The sequence below is a fragment of the Triturus cristatus genome, chromosome 6, assembly GCF_964204655.1.
Source record: "Triturus cristatus chromosome 6, aTriCri1.1, whole genome shotgun sequence".
Classification (NCBI taxonomy): Eukaryota; Metazoa; Chordata; class Amphibia; order Caudata; family Salamandridae; genus Triturus; species Triturus cristatus.
This window is the reverse complement of record NC_140589.1, coordinates 531,394,089-531,411,693: the sequence shown is the minus strand read 5'-3', so window position 1 is coordinate 531,411,693 and position 17,605 is coordinate 531,394,089. Positions and strand designations below refer to the sequence as shown.

Here is a 17,605-nt window from a genome sequence, read left to right as displayed (position 1 = left end):
CATAGTGCACCTCTCCAACTTGTGATCCTTCAGGAGACAAAGGTTGCTCATGCTGTGGCTGTCCTGCATGAATTTGCAGTGGCATTTGGGGCAAAATCTAAAAGGGGTGTGCTCCATGTCGCCATGTTTATTTTTGGACCCACTTGGCGGATTTTGGCATTCATAAACCCCTCAAATCTTCAGTTTTCTGCACTTTTTTCATGCTTCTCCTTTGATATCGATCGGGTTTTTGTTAACAAAAAGAAAATATCAGCAAACTATGTTTTCTTGGATCCTTCAACAAAAGATTCTCCTTCCCTTCTCTTGCTCCAGAGCTCTCGAATGTGTTCCAAGACTAAACGGCAAAAAAAGAACCTGAAGATAGCAACCATGTCGAGCAGCTTCTGGGGCATATGTCTGATGTCATTTAAGGAGGGACTTGCCACCATATGGTCGACTTGACAACACCCGCCTAAAATTGAGACCCAATCACTAAATGGCAAAATAATGCACAGCATGCGACTTCAGAAACTCTCCAGGTACTATTGTTTCGCCAAAAACAGAATGAATCCCTTTAAAGTAGAACTATCAGCTCATTTGATTTAACATTAGATTCAGTTGACTCCCAAACGGAATATCACTTCTTACATTCTCAGTCTGACCTTCCTGTTCACTCTTTTCTCCCTGTCCCCTTCCATCTCCCTTTCTGCTAAAACTGCTGCTATTCCTCATCTGTTAAAGAAATCGCTACCCAATGCCTACCTGTCTCCCATATACTGTTGGTCATGTTCAAACCCCCTACTGTTCAACTATTTTTCCATTAGTCAACAACAAACAAGGAACTTTAAAATGATTTTTGAGCCCTCCAATCTACTGATATGGCCATTTCCCACTTACCTATTACCTCCATGTGTCACAGCAATTTATCACCTATTCTCATTATGCTCACAGTAAGGCCGCCATTTACCACTGCTTACTATCAACACTATTCACATCTCGTCTTAATTGCGGCTTACACAATATGAAGCTGGTTCTCCTCATACCACTCCGACCATTTCCTTTCTCTTTCCTGGAACAACTCTTGCTCACCATTAAACCCCTCTTTGAGGGATTATCTCAAAGACCTATTCTCTACTGACTGTACACTACTACTCTAGGAAATATTTTCTCTAATTCCATCACCTATACAGACACAATACAATTTAACACAATTATTTTTCTCCTATCTTCCTGTCCCCATCACTTGAGTTGAATAATAGGCTTGGAAACCGCCCATAGCTTACCATTAGTTAACATCACTGTCGCTCTTCTTTGCTGCCTTCTCATTGGGAAGCGTTTGCCATGCGTCACTTCCTTTACTTGCTGTGGCACACAGAAAAAGTGCAGATTTATTATCCGCTGGCTTCTCTGCTGCTCGTGCCCGCATCCAGATACTATTTCGGAGCTATGATCCGGTCAACGCTGGCTGCGTCATACTTTTTACCCACTTATTTAGCTTATTCCCATCCACTCGGCTTCTTCTCCCCTCCCTCCCTCCCATCCCTGTTTTTTCCCTCAAAATCTCCCCTCCGTCCAATCTCTCTATTTACTCAACTTATTTATTAAACCCTCCACACGGATACATTACTTACCTGTAATCCTAGTTCTCTTCCAGGGGTATCCTCATCAAAGTCATAAGCACTGAATATTCCCGCCCATGTGCGGGGACCCCGGAAATAATAAAATTATATATGAAGACCATATATATACAGCTCTGTATATGTATACACATATATTATTTTTTCCAAGCAAATGCAGCCCCCATAGAAGGCTAAACAATGTACATACAATTATCCAATAATGCACCATAGGTATAAAAATACACCTAAATCTCTTTTTTTTTTTTTTTTAAATGAGGTAACACTCATAATAAAGGAAAAAAGAACACTGTGCAAAACACAGATCCATCAAACATGGTTAGCCTGCAGGCTGCATTGCAATACAATACCATAGAGACTGAAAAGCCTTGTAAAGGTAAAAACTGGCACCGTGCCTTTAAGGCAGCCCTGACTCCAATATCCCATCATGCCTCAGGGGTGACAGTTGGGTCAGTTGTTCTTTGCGGGACTGTAATCCTACATACAAAGATATATTTCCTCCATGTTAAATAATACAAACCTCATAATTGCCTGGGGAGGCGGGTGGGTTGCTTATGACTTTGATGAGGATACCCCTGGAAGAGAACTAGGATTACAGGTAAGTAACTTATCCTTCTCTTCCAGGGGATCCTCATCAATAGTCATAAGCACTGAATAGAATAGCAAGCCCACCTTCCACCTGCAGGCAACTGAGAACTGCACTATACATGGAGTAATAAACCATTGACAAATTCAGTTACTGAACAGATTCCTCAAGGAGGCTTGTCCTACTTGAGTGTCTGCTCTGGTGTCCGAATCCAGACAATAATGCCTCGTAAATGTGTGGACAGATCTCCAAGTGGCTGCCTTGCAGATCTCGGAGAGTGGGACATTATTGAGAAAAGCAGCAGTAGCCGCCTTCCATCTTGCGGAGTGCGCTTTAGGTCGAGCGGCCAGTGGCTTCTGCGCCAGCTGATAAGCCAATTTAATGGCTGACACAATCCACCTAGCAATGGAACGCTTAGATGCAGCAAAAACCTGTGCGGACAGCACCATAGTTAACAAATAAGTGGTCAGCCTTCCTGACAGCCTTAGTCCTATCTAGGTAGAACTTTAGAACGCGCTTGACATCTAAAGAGTGCAATGCCCTCTCAGCTGGCGATGAGGGGTTGGGAAAAAAGGTTGGTAAGGAGATAGTCTGATTAACATGAAAATCTGACACCACCTTTGGTAAAAAAGATGGATGAGTTCTCATCACTACCCTATTCAGATGAAAAATAGTGTAGGGCTCTTTAGAACAGAGGGCCTGTATTTCGCTCACCCTACGTGCTGAAGTGATAGCTATTAAAAAAAGCTGTTTTCCACGTAAGGTGCTGCAAAGTAGCTTTATGTATGGGCTCAAAAGGTGAACTCATAAGTTTTGATAGAACCAGGTTCAGCTCCCAAGAAGGCGAGGGAGGCCTTACTGGGGAGTAAACCTTTTTGAGCCCCTGCAAAAAATCCTTAACCACCTGCAGCTTGAAGAATGACTGCTGCGAAGGGGAGCGCCTATATGCTGTAATGGCCGCTAGGTGAACTTTAATGGATGAAAATTTCAACCCCAGTCTGGCTAAGTGAAGGAGATGAGGCAAAATCACTTCCTCCTGACATTTTGTAGGGTTATACTGATGTTGCCTACAATACATAAAACCTTTTCCACTTACAGAAATAAGAGCGTCTTGTAGAAGGCCTCCTAGCCTCCTTCAGTATGGTCATACACTCCTGAGGAAGGTTTAAATGGCCATACTGGAGGACTTCAGGAGCCATGCTGTTAAGCTCAGCGAGGGAAGTCTGAAATGGTAAATCGTCCCCTGCATTTTGGTTAACAAGTCCGGTCTGCACGGCAGGCGCTTGTGAGGTCGGATTGACATGTGGAGGAGATCCGTGTACCACCACTGCCTCGGCCAGTCCGGTGCTATGAGGATCATCTTGGCAGACGAGTGTTGCAGCTTGGTCACCACCTTGGGGGATCAGCGGGAGCGGCGGAAAGGCGTACACAAATGTCATTGACCAATCGATCAAAAGGGCATTCCCTATGGATCCTGGTCGATGGTATCTTGAGGCGAAGCCTCGGCATTTCGCGTTGTGTTCGTCCGCGAAGAGATCTATTTGCGGACGTCCCCACTCCTTGTAGATGCCCTCTAATACCTCGTCGTTGAGTACTCAGTCGTCTGGATCTTGAAAATGACGACTGAGCAAGTCCGCTTTTACATTGAGCTCTCCTGGCAGGTGCACCGACTTTATTGAAATGTTCCTTGCTAGGCTTCAGTGCCACAGGGACTGAGCCTCCAGCGAGAGCGTCCTGGATCGAGTACCCCCCTGTTTGTTCAGGTAGTACATTGTGGTGGTATTGTCAGTTTGTACTAGAATGGGACTCGTCCTGATAGCGGGCAGGAATGCTTTGAGGGCTAGGTGGACTGCCCTGAGTTCTAGCATGTTGATGTGGTACAACCTTTCGCTGCTTGACCACCGTCCTGGAGTCTGTAGGGATCCCATATGCGCACCCCAACCCTGCAGGGATGCGTCAGTGATGAACGTCAGATGGGGGTTCTTGATGAAACGGAAGCCCCACCTGTAGATTGACTGGCTTCAACCACCACTTGATTGATTGCCTGGCCGCTGAGGAAAGACAGACTGGTTCCTCCCACAGTGAATTCCTCTAGTCCCATTTGTCCTCCAGATCTTGTTGGAGAGGACGCATCCTCAACCTGGCATTGGGCACCAGGAATATGCAGGATGCCATGGCCCCCAGCAGAGACGAAATCTGTCGCGCTGTAGAGAGCTTGTTGGTCATAATCTCCCTTCCTTTGTGGATCAGGGATGCCCGTCTCTCCTCCGAAGAAAACACTTTTCCTACTGCGGAGTCTATAGTTGCACCGAGGTAGTGTATCCTTTGGGTTGGTGTGAAGTTGTATTTCTTGAAGTTCACTCCCCAATCTGTGACACAGGTTCAGGCAGCGTTCCAGCTGTGAGTGCACACTCTGAGGCGATGGTCCTTTTATCAGCCAATCGTCTAGATAGGGATAGACGAAGACTCCTGCGCGCCTCAGTGCAGCTGCTACTACTGCCATGCCTTTTGTAAATACTCGAGGGGACGATTTCAGGCCAAATGGTAGGACCTTGAATTGATAGTGAGAGGTCCCCACCACGAACCTTAGGAATTTCCGATGAGTCTGTACGATGGAACATGAAAATACACGTCTTGCAGATCCAGCGAGCACATCCAATCGCCTTGCCGGAGATGTGGATATATCTGGTGAAGCGCAAGCATGCGAATCTCTTGCGTTTTGATATGCTTGTTTAGTGTCCGTAAGTCCAAGATGGGTCTGAACTCTGCTTTTGCATTTCTTTTTTGGATCAGAAAATATCTGGAGTAAACTCCTCTTCCTCTCTGCGCCCTGGGGACTTTTTCTATTGCTGATTTGAGCAGCAGGGTCGCTACTTCTTCTCTTAACATCTTGAGGTGTTGAGATGATTGTACAGGGTGGATCGAGGGAGGACGACTCCGGAAACGAAGCGAGTATCCATGTCGCAGTATATTCAGAACCCATTTGTCCTTTGTGATGGATTGCCACTCTGGGAGATGGTGTGCAATACTTCCTCCCACCGGAGCGGTGGACGGCATTGGAGGAAGCAGGCTCTCATTGCTTTCCTTGAGCCTTGCTTCCACCGCCGGCCTGGCGGTTATTTCCACGTCCCCTGGATGATCTACGGGACTGAAATTGCGGTTTCTTTTGCCCTTGTTGAGCTTGGTTTTTCTGCCAGTGAGGGGTTTGAACCCTCTGCTGGTAGCTACGCCTGTCGGTTCCCCTACGGCGACGGAATTCTTTCCGTTTCTCTAGGCCCACGGCTTTCATGGTGTCGAGTTCTGACTTCATTTGAGCCATCTCGTCGTCCGCATGAGAACCGAAAAGCGAACTACCCGAGAAAGGCAGATTCAGAATTCTTGCCTGCGCTTCCGGTTTCAAAGCTGTCAGCCTAAGCCAAGAGGACCTTCTGGCGGAAATCCCGTGAGCATATGAGTGCGCTGCCAACGTTGCTCCATCCGCTTCTGCGCTGATCACTTGGTTTGAAACTAGACTGCCTTCGTGCAGGATCTCTTCGAAGTCCTTTCTGTCTTCGGAAGGCACTTTTTCAATAAATCGCTGCAGGGAATCCCATAGTGATCTGTCGTAGCGCCCCAGAAGCGCTGAGGCACTAGCCACTTTCAGACTCGAGGCTGCCGAGCCACATACTCTTCTGCCCCAAGAGTCTTGCGATTTACTGTCCTTATCCGGCGGCACTGTGGATGAGGACACCACTGAATGCGTTTTTCTGGCAGCAGCTGTAATCACCGAGTCCGGTGGAGGGTCCGCCTTGAGAAACAGAGGATCCTCGGGGGCTGGACGGTATTTTTGAAGAATCCGCGCTGGCGCGGATTTGATAGATGCTGGCATTAGGAAGATGTCCATTACTGGTTTAAGCAACCCAGGGACCAAAGGCAACAATGGACGAGACACCGCTCTCTCATGAAGGGTCTCGAAGATGACAGAAGAGGTGGTTTCTTGAACAGGCAAGGGAATGTTCAACTTAGTCGCCCCTCTGCATAGCACATCTTGAAAAGTGGTGATATCGTCCACTGGCGACACTCTAGATAATGAGTATCTGTGAGTGTGGGTGAGTAATCCCTTCTGGACGAACGGCTTGACAAGGAAGATGAAGGGGACCTCCGTCGCCTTCTCCCCGATCTGATTGATTCTCTCCTCTGAGAGGTAGACCTGGATCGCCTTCTGGGCGACCGTGAGCACCCTCGCAATTCTCTTACTCGAGAATGGGATCTTGCTGGTCGTAATGTTTGATCCAGAGTCCTTAGTCTTGTTAAGGACTCCTTAACTGCCTGAATCATGGAAGAGTTCTGAGGCATTTCCCTGACGGGGCTCTGAGGTAGAGCATGGCCCTCGGCTTGAGATGTATGCTCCACCGGAGGAACTGGAGAGACACCCAACAGTTCCGGTGATCCGGATCTTGATCTTGAATCTTGAGAGGCTGAAGGTGAAATGGAGATGGGACGCGATGAATCGTGCTCCGATGTGGTATATATCACCCTATGAGGAGATTTGTGTCTTGATACTTTCTTAAACGTCAGACGAATGTGTGACGTCTCCTGGTATCCCACCTCGGGGGACCGGCTCGACGGTGATAGGCCTATCACCGGAGACCTGGACTTGTACGCCGAATGGATCACCGGCGATACGTCCTGCCTTGTCGTCGACGGAGGACTTGTCCTGGACGGAGGTCTAGAACCCAACGGGGAATCTCGCCTCGACGTCACCATCTTCTCCGAAGATCTGGAGAACTTAGACGACGGAGGCTCCTGCCTCGACGTCGACTCCGACAGAGGCACCCGCCTCGACGTCGACTCCGACAGAGGCACCCGCCTCGACGTCGACTCCGACAGAGGCACCCGCCTCGACGTCGACTCCGACAGAGGCACCCGCCTCGACGTCGACTCCGACGGAGGCACCCGCCTCGACGTCGACTCCAACGGAGGCACCCGCCTCGACGTCGACTCCAACGGAGGCACCCGCCTCGACGTCGACTCCAACGGAGGCACCCGCCTCGACGTCGACTCCAACGGAGGCACCCGCCTCGAAGTCTAATGATGCGGCGATGATCTTTGCCTCGGCGTCGACAGCACCTTCGAAGAGGATCGTCTTTCTCTTGACGGCGAATCAGTTCTCGACGTCGAAGATCTTGCAGGATCTTTTGACACCGATCTTTGCCTCGGCGTCAATGTTGATTTTGACATCGAACACTTGTGCTCTTCCTGCGACGTCGACTTCTCTCTTGGTGTCGATTTTGACGTTGAGCGATGTCTTGACGTCGAACGGTGTTTTCTCGACGTTGATCGGCGATGAGCCTCCTTCAACGTTGAAGGATGTTTTCTGGACGTCGAAGTAGCCGACGACGAACAAATGCGCTTCGCCGCCAGCTCGAGCGTCGACGTGGACTTTTGTTTGGAAGCATGACTCCCCCTGGACTCCTCACCTCTCTGCGACGATCCCGCCGCTGGAGTCTTCGACGCCGAGCCCGACGCCGATGAAGAACAGACGGAGACCAGCTGCTTTGACGTCGACCGCTCCGAAAGGCCATAAAGTCCAATTCTCTCTCGCTCTTTCAAAGTCCTCTTTGAAAGGTCCTTGCAGTGATGGCAGGATGCTGGAGAGTGAGAATCTGGTAGGCAGACGATACACACCTCGTGTGTGTCTGAAGAGGCCTTCTTTTTGCCACAGGATGGACACGGCATGAATAAAGAAGGCATTTTTCTGACAGAAAAAGTTGTTAAATTTAGTCAGAAAACACAGATATACGCTTCCCTGACAGAGTTTAACCAGAGGAAGCCCAAAAAATTATTAGAAAAGTAACAATTCTTGACTGAAAAGTCAAAGAAGAAGAGAGCTGAGTTCCAGGGTCCTGACAGAAGGAGCCGGAAAGAACAACTGACCCAACTGTCACCCCTGAGGCATGATGGGATATTGGAGTCAGGGCTGCCTTAAAGGCACGGTGCCAGTTTTTACCTTTACAAGGCTTTTCAGTCTCTATGGTATTGTATTGCAATGCAGCCTGCAGGCTAACAATGTTTGATGGATCTGTGTTTTGCACAGTGTTCTTTTTTCCTTTATTATGAGTGTTACACCTCATTAAAAAAAAAAAAAAAAAAAGATTTAGGTGTATTTTTATACCTATGGTGCATTATTGGATAATTGTATCTACATTGTTTAGCCTTCTATGGGGGCTGCATTTGCTTGGAAAAAATAATATATGTGTATACATATACAGAGCTGTATATATATGGTCTTCATATATAATTTTATTATTTTCGGGGTCCCCGCACATGGGCGGGAATATTCAGTGCTTATGACTTTGATGAGGATCCCCTGGAAGAGAACCAGCTGTCTCTCTCGTGTAGGTCCCTGCCTGTGTTCCCCTCTCTTGTTTGCTTTTTGCCTCTCATGCCCCCTCCCCACCCGGCTGTATTGCTTCAGCAGCCCATTCTTCCAGCACCCCCTCCGCTCCCCCATATCCAATGACTGTGAATGGATTCTATCTGCACAGTGTTTGCAGCCACATCATCCAGGGCACGGGCAGCTCTTGCTGTTCCAACAGGCTAGTCCAACCTGTGCCTACAATAAAGTTTACCAGGAGCCAGCACCAGCTGCTGCTCCCCTCCGCCTGGTGTCTCTCAGCTGAGTAAGTCTCTTATCACACAGGACATAGCTCACATAGAGAGTCTGCTTTAAACATCCCATTCCGTAATACACACTGCTACAAACGCCAGATTGCTTTCTGTTTTGCCATGACATGCTGCTAAGGGACAGTCATTGAGATGGTGGTCTCCTGCTATTAAATGGGGGGCGGGCTGGGAAGAAAACAGACTTCTGTGGCGAGTAGAAATGACCAGCAGAATGCCACAGCAGTATGGAAGTCTGTGCACTTTCAAGCATGCAGCACAGATCTTCTGTCCTTTAGTCCTGCGTATTGCACCACCCGAAACGCTGCTGTCACATTCCGGCCTTCACATGACTTTTGGGGAGTATTCAGAAGTTGTATTTAGCTTGCAGTGTTCAGGTTGTACTAGTGATTGTTATGTGCGAGACAACGTAAGGGCACATAAGCGCAAGATGAGCATCCCTTTGATACGCCTCAGCACACCTGATGTTTTCCGCGCCCCACTCCAGGTTGCTTCTCCACACTCGCTTTATTACAAAAACACTTTTGCGCTTTTTTTCTTTTCAAGGGGCACTCTGCAGAGCACCATTCATTGTTGAACATTATTCGATATATTTCAGGCTTTACAGTGCCACTTCTGATGGCAACCTTTATCCATGGTTTAGTCACAAGGTGTCTTTGGCATAGCATCATTCTTTTAAGTGGGAGTAATCATATTAATACTCCTGTGTTCAACAGATGCCTAACACTACCCTTTGATAAGCCTAAACTGTTTGTCCATACTACCACAAAAAAAGAGGATTAGACATTATTAATGTAAGCCCTGTAAGCCATTAAGGGTCATCTGGACTTTCTATATAGTGTATCTCATTTTGGTACACTATATAAAAAGCCATCTTTCTACAACTGCCTTCTCACCTCACAAGACAAACACCAGCCTCCCATTTCAGACTGCAGGCTGCATGCCTTTTCGCCCAAACAGATACTATAAACAACATAACCCACACAAGAACTTACAACAGACTCTACCCCTGCAATCTCTCTATTCACAGTGACAAATTGCCCATCCCACTTTACAACCACAAGTATCTTGCACTCTCTCTGCAACACGTGTTCATTCCTATTCTTTAGTCTCCGATCCATTTGCGCTAGAAAACAATTTCTAACGAGCTTTCAACGCTACCCTAAAAACACACACTCTCCAAATGGATGATCACAGTAACGGTTGAACTTTCAGAAGGTACCCTCCTTGCATATATCCATTAGTTTCCAAAAATTACTTGACCAAAGTGTAAAGACTACTACTTAATTTTCTATCACATTTAAACAAGTACCTCACACCTTTTTTTGTGCCCACCCAGACTGAAAAGGTCTCATACCTTTCTATGCAACTTTGCTTAGCATTTCTGGTGCAAATGCTTATGATTTTTTTTAGCACACCCACATAAATTAGTAATCCGTTGCAAATATCCCCCAGCAAAAAAAAGAATAGACTGTTTAGCAGTAAAGTGTAAGATGTTTAGTAGAGAGAAACCATTTTATAAACCCGTTCTGTGAACAGGAAACTGAGAGGACTGGTGAATTCAAAGGTGAGGCAAATGGTAAGTCTGATCGCTGCTTACTGTAAACATTCTAAAATAATCAAAATCAAATACCTTATGTCAAGTTAGCTACACTGCTGTTGACACAACCTGGATGAATTTTCTTGGACTACTCTGGTTAAAACCCCTAGCTCCTTCAAAAAACGCTCTGACAGATGGTTAACATACATGTTTTAATGCTATTACAAGGAGGAATCAATCCTTCTGTGAAATTAAAGTAGTTCAAATTTGACCTAAAGAACCATAGATTGAATTCAGGGCATTACAAGCAGGTTTTCATGGTTAAATGCCAAAGGATGCCTCAGTAAATATCTGCCGACACAAAGGAGAGCAGCAGCTGAATACCTGAAATACAGAAACCTATAGTACAAATATTTATAGACTGCCAGTCACACTCGAATTTACATTTCTCGCACAGCTGCAGTTGAAGAAGCTCATTTGGTGCATTTATGAAATTACCCAAGCTTTTTGCTAGCACCCAACATGTTCAGTCCAATAGGATTCCCTTTCAAATTTCGAAGGTTTGCAAGTTTGGCCCGCTTCTCATAGGTTTTCATTGAGTCAACACGAATAGTTCCTGGCCGAAGCGGTTTAGACTGTGGGAAACAAAAACAATTTAGATGTCTGCAGCTTTGCAACTCACACTTAAAAATGCAGGCAAAACAAGATAGACTATGGTACTAGAAATAATCTGGGTACAACAAAAAACAATTACAAGCATAAAAACTTAATTTGTTTTCGTCTTTATCGAATTAAAACTAGCTACATTATTAAACTATTACAGATCAGCTCTTCTAGGACAATTTGAAAATTAGCAGTCTGATCAATACTTAGACACATTTTGTCAGACCACACTCCTATTACGGTCAACTCCGATCTTTACTGAGCTTGGAATTATGGTATAGTGTTAGTGTGGAACAAGGGCATAGTGAAGCACCCGCTTTAATATTTTGAGAAGGGGGGTGGTGTAAAATGAACTTGGATTTTATGTTTCTTCCTAAATCTGAATTGTGACTGAGGTCACAAGACAGTACCTGAAGCTAATAGATAACAATAGAAGATGACTTGCGACAGTTGTAAGGTGAGGCCAAGGCGCAGCAAAGGAACCAAACATGGTTGCACAGAGCAAGAAGAATATGAAAAGTGCAAAGTCAATTTAAGTGATGGGCACAGAGAGTGCGGAGAAAGAAGGGCTGAAAAAATGCAAAGCAGGAAATGGCAAGCACTGTCGAAGCCAGTAGGTCGCATCTATGACATATATTGGCAATGATTTTTAGCAATGAAGTACAGAAGTGCAGATGAAAATAATGTTTTAAAAAAACATCGCTATGACGCAGCCAACGCCTCATTTTGTAGGTGCATGACAATACAAATGCTTGCACCTACAGAATTATGAGTATTTTTCCTTTTTATTTACCAATGCGAGACGGAAAAGTAATTAGATTGAGCGCAAATGCACTTAATAAAAGAAAATGGTGTAGTGGTTTGGGGTAATGGCGATAGATGCAGGGAGAGCGAAAGATTTAGCGATGGAAGAGAAGGACAGAAGATAACAATGGTGAAACACACGGACAAAGAACGAAGAAGTACATGGACATGGAGGGCGAGCGGTGAAGCACAGACCATGGAGGGCAGAAAGGGATGTATATGGACAACAAAAAATGGGAGGGATGGGTAAGCACATGGACTATGTAGGGGGTATGGAAGCAAGAACGGCAACAGAAGGTTGAGGAAGCAAGAATAGCAACTGATGAAGTAAGAGCAAAAGAGACAAACACAGGCAAGAAAGAGGAACATTAAGTACTCAAGGAGACAGTTTGAAAAAACATGCACTCTCGCAAAAAGCTTAAGCGAAAAGAAAGAAGTAGCACCTGAAAAGGGATTTATGTAAGGACATAAGTATTTGGTCCATGCTCTATGGAAGGGACAAACACCAGAAGAGGAAGGAAAGTCCATGGTAAGGGAGAAATTAGAAGCAAGCAAATGAGAGACAAAGCCCACCAATGGTATAAAATAGGCGAGTTCTACGTCCACTGTAAGTAACAATATGTCTCACAACATAAAGTGTTTATGCAGTTTTAGTTGAGACCTAAAAAGGAACGGAAAAAGAATGCAGGAGGTAAATTAGATTGTAAGGAATAAAAGATAAGTAGAAATGAAAAGAGACAGGAAGAAGGAAACTTTCTTTAGGCAAATATTTCCTGGGGAAGTTCCTTGAAACAACTGGGATTACACATTTCACTCACTCTAGGCCAGCCCCAAGATCTGAAGTGGGCATTCTTTTACTATTCTGGAGTCTCGCTTGGTGTAGTATGCGTCTTGTACAGGTGTGCTTATGAAGCTCTGTTCATTTCTACTATCATTTGTTGCAAGCAAGGCCGGTTAAGTTTGCATGGATTCAGGGGCGCTTGTGAGAGGCGCTGCTGTATTGTGGCACCAGAGGGGTGCTCCACATTTGCCGTGCAGAATGTGCTGCTGCACACGTTTATTGTACTGTAATACTGATGTTATGTTAATTTAATTTCTTAGGTACAACGGTTACCCGAGGGTGTCCTGGCGCTGACTGCTGCCTTTCGGTCGGCGAGGTGTGTGATGACCTATGAAGTTAACAGCCAGGTTTTCAGTCCCTTCATAGATGCCAAGAGCTCAGTGGTATTTCTGAAGTGGAAAGGAAGCTCACCCCAGGCCCTGGCGGCACATGTAATGAAACTTCTCTCCCCCACAGTTGATTTTTTTAAATGGGGGTATGACCACCCCTTTTGGTCCGGCGGAGCGGAGGGCTCGTCTGGGGATGTACCATTTGAAATGCCATTTCAGGTGCTCCGGGACTACTCCTTGGAGAGCCTTGAGGACCGTGAATAGGGATTTGACTTGAATCCGTTGTTTAACTGGGAGCCACTGTAGCTGTAGTATTCCTTTTTTGACCGAGACAAACTTTAGTGTCCCGGTCAGTAGTCTGGCTGCTGCATTTTGCACAAGTTGAAGCCTGTTTCGGTGTTTCTTTTGGATGTTTGGCTATAGACCGTTACAGTAGTCCACACGCGATGGGTTTAGCGATGTTATCACTACCTTCTGGCTGTCTGCCGTTAAGAATGACAATTTCCTTATCAATCTAAGAAGATAAGAAGCTGGCAGAAACAACCGTATTTACCTGGTCCCCAAAAGGTAAGTTCATGGTCAACTATGACTTCCAGGTGTTTCGCTTTCCTAGTTGGCTCCAGGAGAGTCCCTAGTTTTTCTGGCTACCAGATTAGCGTCCAAATGTTGGCATTATTGCCAAAAATGAGACCTCCGTTTTGCTTGAATTTAGCTTCAAACAGTTCATGGCCATCCACAACCTAACTGCTTTCATGCAATCGTGGAACTTTTTCCTTTTCTCAGTCTCTTGTCCAGGTTGTAGTGACATCACTATTTGCTTGTCATCTGCATATGATGTCAGCTGGAATCCAAAGGATCTGATCAAAGCAGCCAAAGGTGCCACACACAAATTAAGAAGTGTGGGACTAAGGGAAGAGCCTTGTGGTACTCCACACGGTAGGGAGAAAGGTTTTGAGGGGGCTTTGTCTAGGTTCACAGTTTGAATTCTTCCAGTAACGAAGGATTTTAGGAGGTTCCAGGCATTGCCTTGTACCCCGCATTCTGATAAACGGCTCATCAGAACATCATGGTGGACCATATCGAAGGCCATGGAGAGGTCCAGCATGATTAGTGCTGCGTTGCCTCCTTGGTCCAGAGCTTCCCTTACTTCCTCAGTGGTATTTATCAGGGCTGACTCTGTACTATGCTCTGCCCTGAATTCGTATTGAGTGCGATCTAGTATGTTGTTTGCTTGGAGGAACGTGCAGAGTTGAGTATTCATGGTTTTTTCATCTATTTTTGCCGGCAGGGGAAGACAAGAGATTGGCTGGTAATTATTGGGATCCTCATGGTCAAGATTATGTTTATAAGAGGCAGAAGGGTGGACGCAATTTTCCATCTCTTGGGGAACTTCCCAGATTCAAACATGGCGATGAATAGAGGGGCCCCTATGAGCTCAGGAACTTGTTTGACCATGGAAACTGGGCAGGAGTCATTTGGGGATCCCGATCTGAAGAAAGCCAAGAGATTAATAGTGTCCTGCTTCGTCAGTGGTGAAAATTTATCTAGGATTGGTCGGGATTCGGTTGTGCTACTCGCCAACATGACTGGCTCACCAGTCTGTACTGTTTGGGAGAGTCTGATATAGGAAAAATGGCTTCTACCTTCTTTAGAAAGAAGGAGCTATTTCCTCGCAAAGTTCTGGACGACTGAGTTTTAGGGGTAGAGGGGGTGATCAGTTTGGTTACTGTTTTAACGAGTTCTTTAGTTGAAGATTGTGCCTGTATAATTTGCTCTGTGAAGAAGGCCCTTTTGGTATTAAACAATAGTTTTTTGTTACAGGTAATGCTCTGTTTTTAGGACTATTTCTCTGCATCATTATAGCCTCTCCTCCAATTACGCTCTAAGCGCTTACAGGCAATTTTTTGCTTCCTCAATTCTTCAGAATACCAGGGGGCTGAGAACGCTTGGGAGCCCATAGTTTGACCAGAGCTAATTTTTTGCATACTATGTCTATCTATTCTGTGTAGGAGGTCGTGGCATCTTCTACTTCGGCGGGAAGATGGCGGGCCGTTGTCCTGAGAAAATCACCTAACTCAGAGCTTTTGATTTTCTTCCAGGCAATTGTTTCTATCTTCTTTTTAGGTGCTTCTTTGGTGTGGGTGGGGTTCAGGAGGTGTTAAATCAAATAGAATGGTGGCATGATCCGTCCAGGCAAGTGGCAGCACCTCTGTGCAAATCATTTGAGGGTTGTTGGAAAAGCTCCCATCTAATGTGTGCCCTGCCGCATGCATTGGGCCCTCTACAAGTTGCCTTAGTTCTCCACTGTTCATCACCTCTACCAGACTAACTGTGACGGGGTCAGCGTCTGATAGAGTTGTGCTTTATCAATATTTACCTTCAACAGGTCTGTTCACTGGCATTAAAACTTTCTTGTACATACTTTTCATTCTAAACATATTGATGCTTCACAAGTCTGATCCTTTCTTAGAACCTTTCCACAATTGTCAGCAGTGGCATGCTCTTCGGAAATGGAGGTGGGTTATAAGAATTGTATTGAATTTGGAAGGCTGCTCCAATGCTTGATACTCTATAATGAATAAGTTGCACTGTCCATGCAAAGTCTTTTGCACTTAACTATTAAGTAATGGTGCTACCTTTGAATTGAGGTTCCTCTTAAGCAGGTTATGTTCAAGTTGTAGGATTATATGCCTACACCAATTGCCCGATGTGCGAAGCAGAGACTCTAGAAGTAGATGCCCTTGGACACAGATGTTATGGTTGGCAGAATGTGGACCATGTTCGCAAATGAAATTTAGTAGAGGTTGTCACCTTCTACTGTATCGTGCATGAAAGGCAGGTGGAACGGTTTAATTGTGATAGTAGTTCAGTCCTGTTGAGGGAACAACACTCGAGTACAAATGTGCCTCAAGTGTGTGGAAAGAAAGGTTAACTATCTGATTTACGTGAGATGATAGTGAGTGTTGCATATCAATATTGGAGATAATCTAAGTTCCTCAAGCCTAATAGAAAAGTGCTGGGTAACATACCAATCTTCAATACATTAGGATTAATGTGGTAGACTTAATGAGTTTCAGGAGGCCAAGGTCATCGATTCCTCTATTTCTAGTAGGCTAGGGCTGAGTGTTCAGTTGCAGTCTGCAGAATTTTGAAGCTTCAAGATAATTTTGGTGCTGTCATCCGTGCTGTAGCAGGAAAGGTTGAAAGTACTTACAATATCCAGGACAGGGCGTTAATAAGCAGTGAATGGCAGGGTTGCAATAACTGCGCTGTGAGCGGCGTCGGCTTCTATTTTAAATAGTCAAGCTTTAACGTGGGAGGGTTATAATCTGGAGGTTCTCAGCAGTGCTCAATTTGTGCCGGTGCACAATAAAAATGAAAATAAATGTACCTACCTGTTCTGGTGCGGCTGCATGTCTGCCTGGATGTCTAGAGAGTGGCCAACCCAGGTCCAGGCACAATTGAGGGTGTGAGACTAGACTGTGTCATGCGCAGTCAATGTAAACGGCATGTGCATCGTACGTAGGATAGGACAAATTTGCTAGCGCCTGCGCTGCCACACGTGGTGAGATCAGCCGCCTCGCCGGAGATTTTTTCTTGTTAGAGGTTGCTCTGCTTTGTAACAGCCCAGGACATCTAGTGGGCAAGATCGTCCATGCCTGCTGCAGAGGACGGGAGAGGATCGCTCGATGACGTCATGGGCCATAGAAAGATGTTTCTGCAGAACGTGGAGCTGTCTTCATTTTCGCCCATTTAATCCTCAAATTCACCCACGTCTTTCTAAAGTGAGGCACAACGTCCTCTGTCTGCTCCAATACTGCCAACTGTTCAAAAAACAATCATAATCAACATTTTGTTTCTTGTTCTGCTGCAGCCGTCATCAGTACAGCTGAAAGGGTAGGAGAATATAGTTTTTTTTTGTTGCAGATTTATGTAGAACAAACTCGACGACCCGAAGATTACGTTTACGCAAGGACACGTTCATTCCTTATTAGGTAAGGGGGGGGGGGGGGGGGGGATTAAGTGAATTGCTCAGGTTGAGCCCACGCCAAGACCTGGTTCCCCAGCACAAAAGACGGCAGCGCTGCCCCTTAGGCCACATTCACTCCACAGTTAGTTATTTCCATCAACCCAGGCATCACTGAATATGAAGATATCACAAAATTTAAGGTGAAACGAGAATATCACTTCTTCCAACAACATACACCCATTATGAACATTTTTACCGTTCACATACTTTTTAAGAAGGCTCCGAATGCCATAATTCTTTCCTGTATATAATCTCTATGTAGCCACAATCTACCACTGATTTTTTAAACGTGTGAGAAAGTGGCTCTGTATATACTGTTCCCAAATAGGTACAGTGTGTACAGAGTCCACAGTCCCCAGGGGTTTGGCAGAGGCTAAAGTTAGATATAACCTTACTCTCTAAAGTGGTAGCTTGGTCGAGCAGTAAGGCAGTATCAGAGGACAGTGTAAAGCATTTGTTGTACACACTCAGTCAGTAAATGGTCTCACACACTCAAGAACTGAACTCTAGGCCAATGGTTTGTATAAAAAAAA

The 17,605-nt window shown here is 45.6% G+C and overlaps 1 protein-coding gene across 2 annotated transcripts in view; it reads right to left on the bottom strand.

Moving 5' to 3' along the window:
- SENP6 (SUMO specific peptidase 6) overlaps positions 1-17,605 on the bottom strand; it is a 755,486-nt gene that overhangs the window by 580,094 nt on the left and 157,787 nt on the right. The window contains exon 4 of one of the 2 annotated variants that reach the window (XM_085610971.1): positions 10,904-11,040. The exons of the other annotated variant lie outside the window; for it this stretch is intronic. Coding sequence (XP_085467097.1) covers positions 10,904-11,040 — 137 coding nt within the window. The remainder of the gene's footprint in view (positions 1-10,903; positions 11,041-17,605) is intronic. 2 annotated transcript variants of the gene reach the window in all.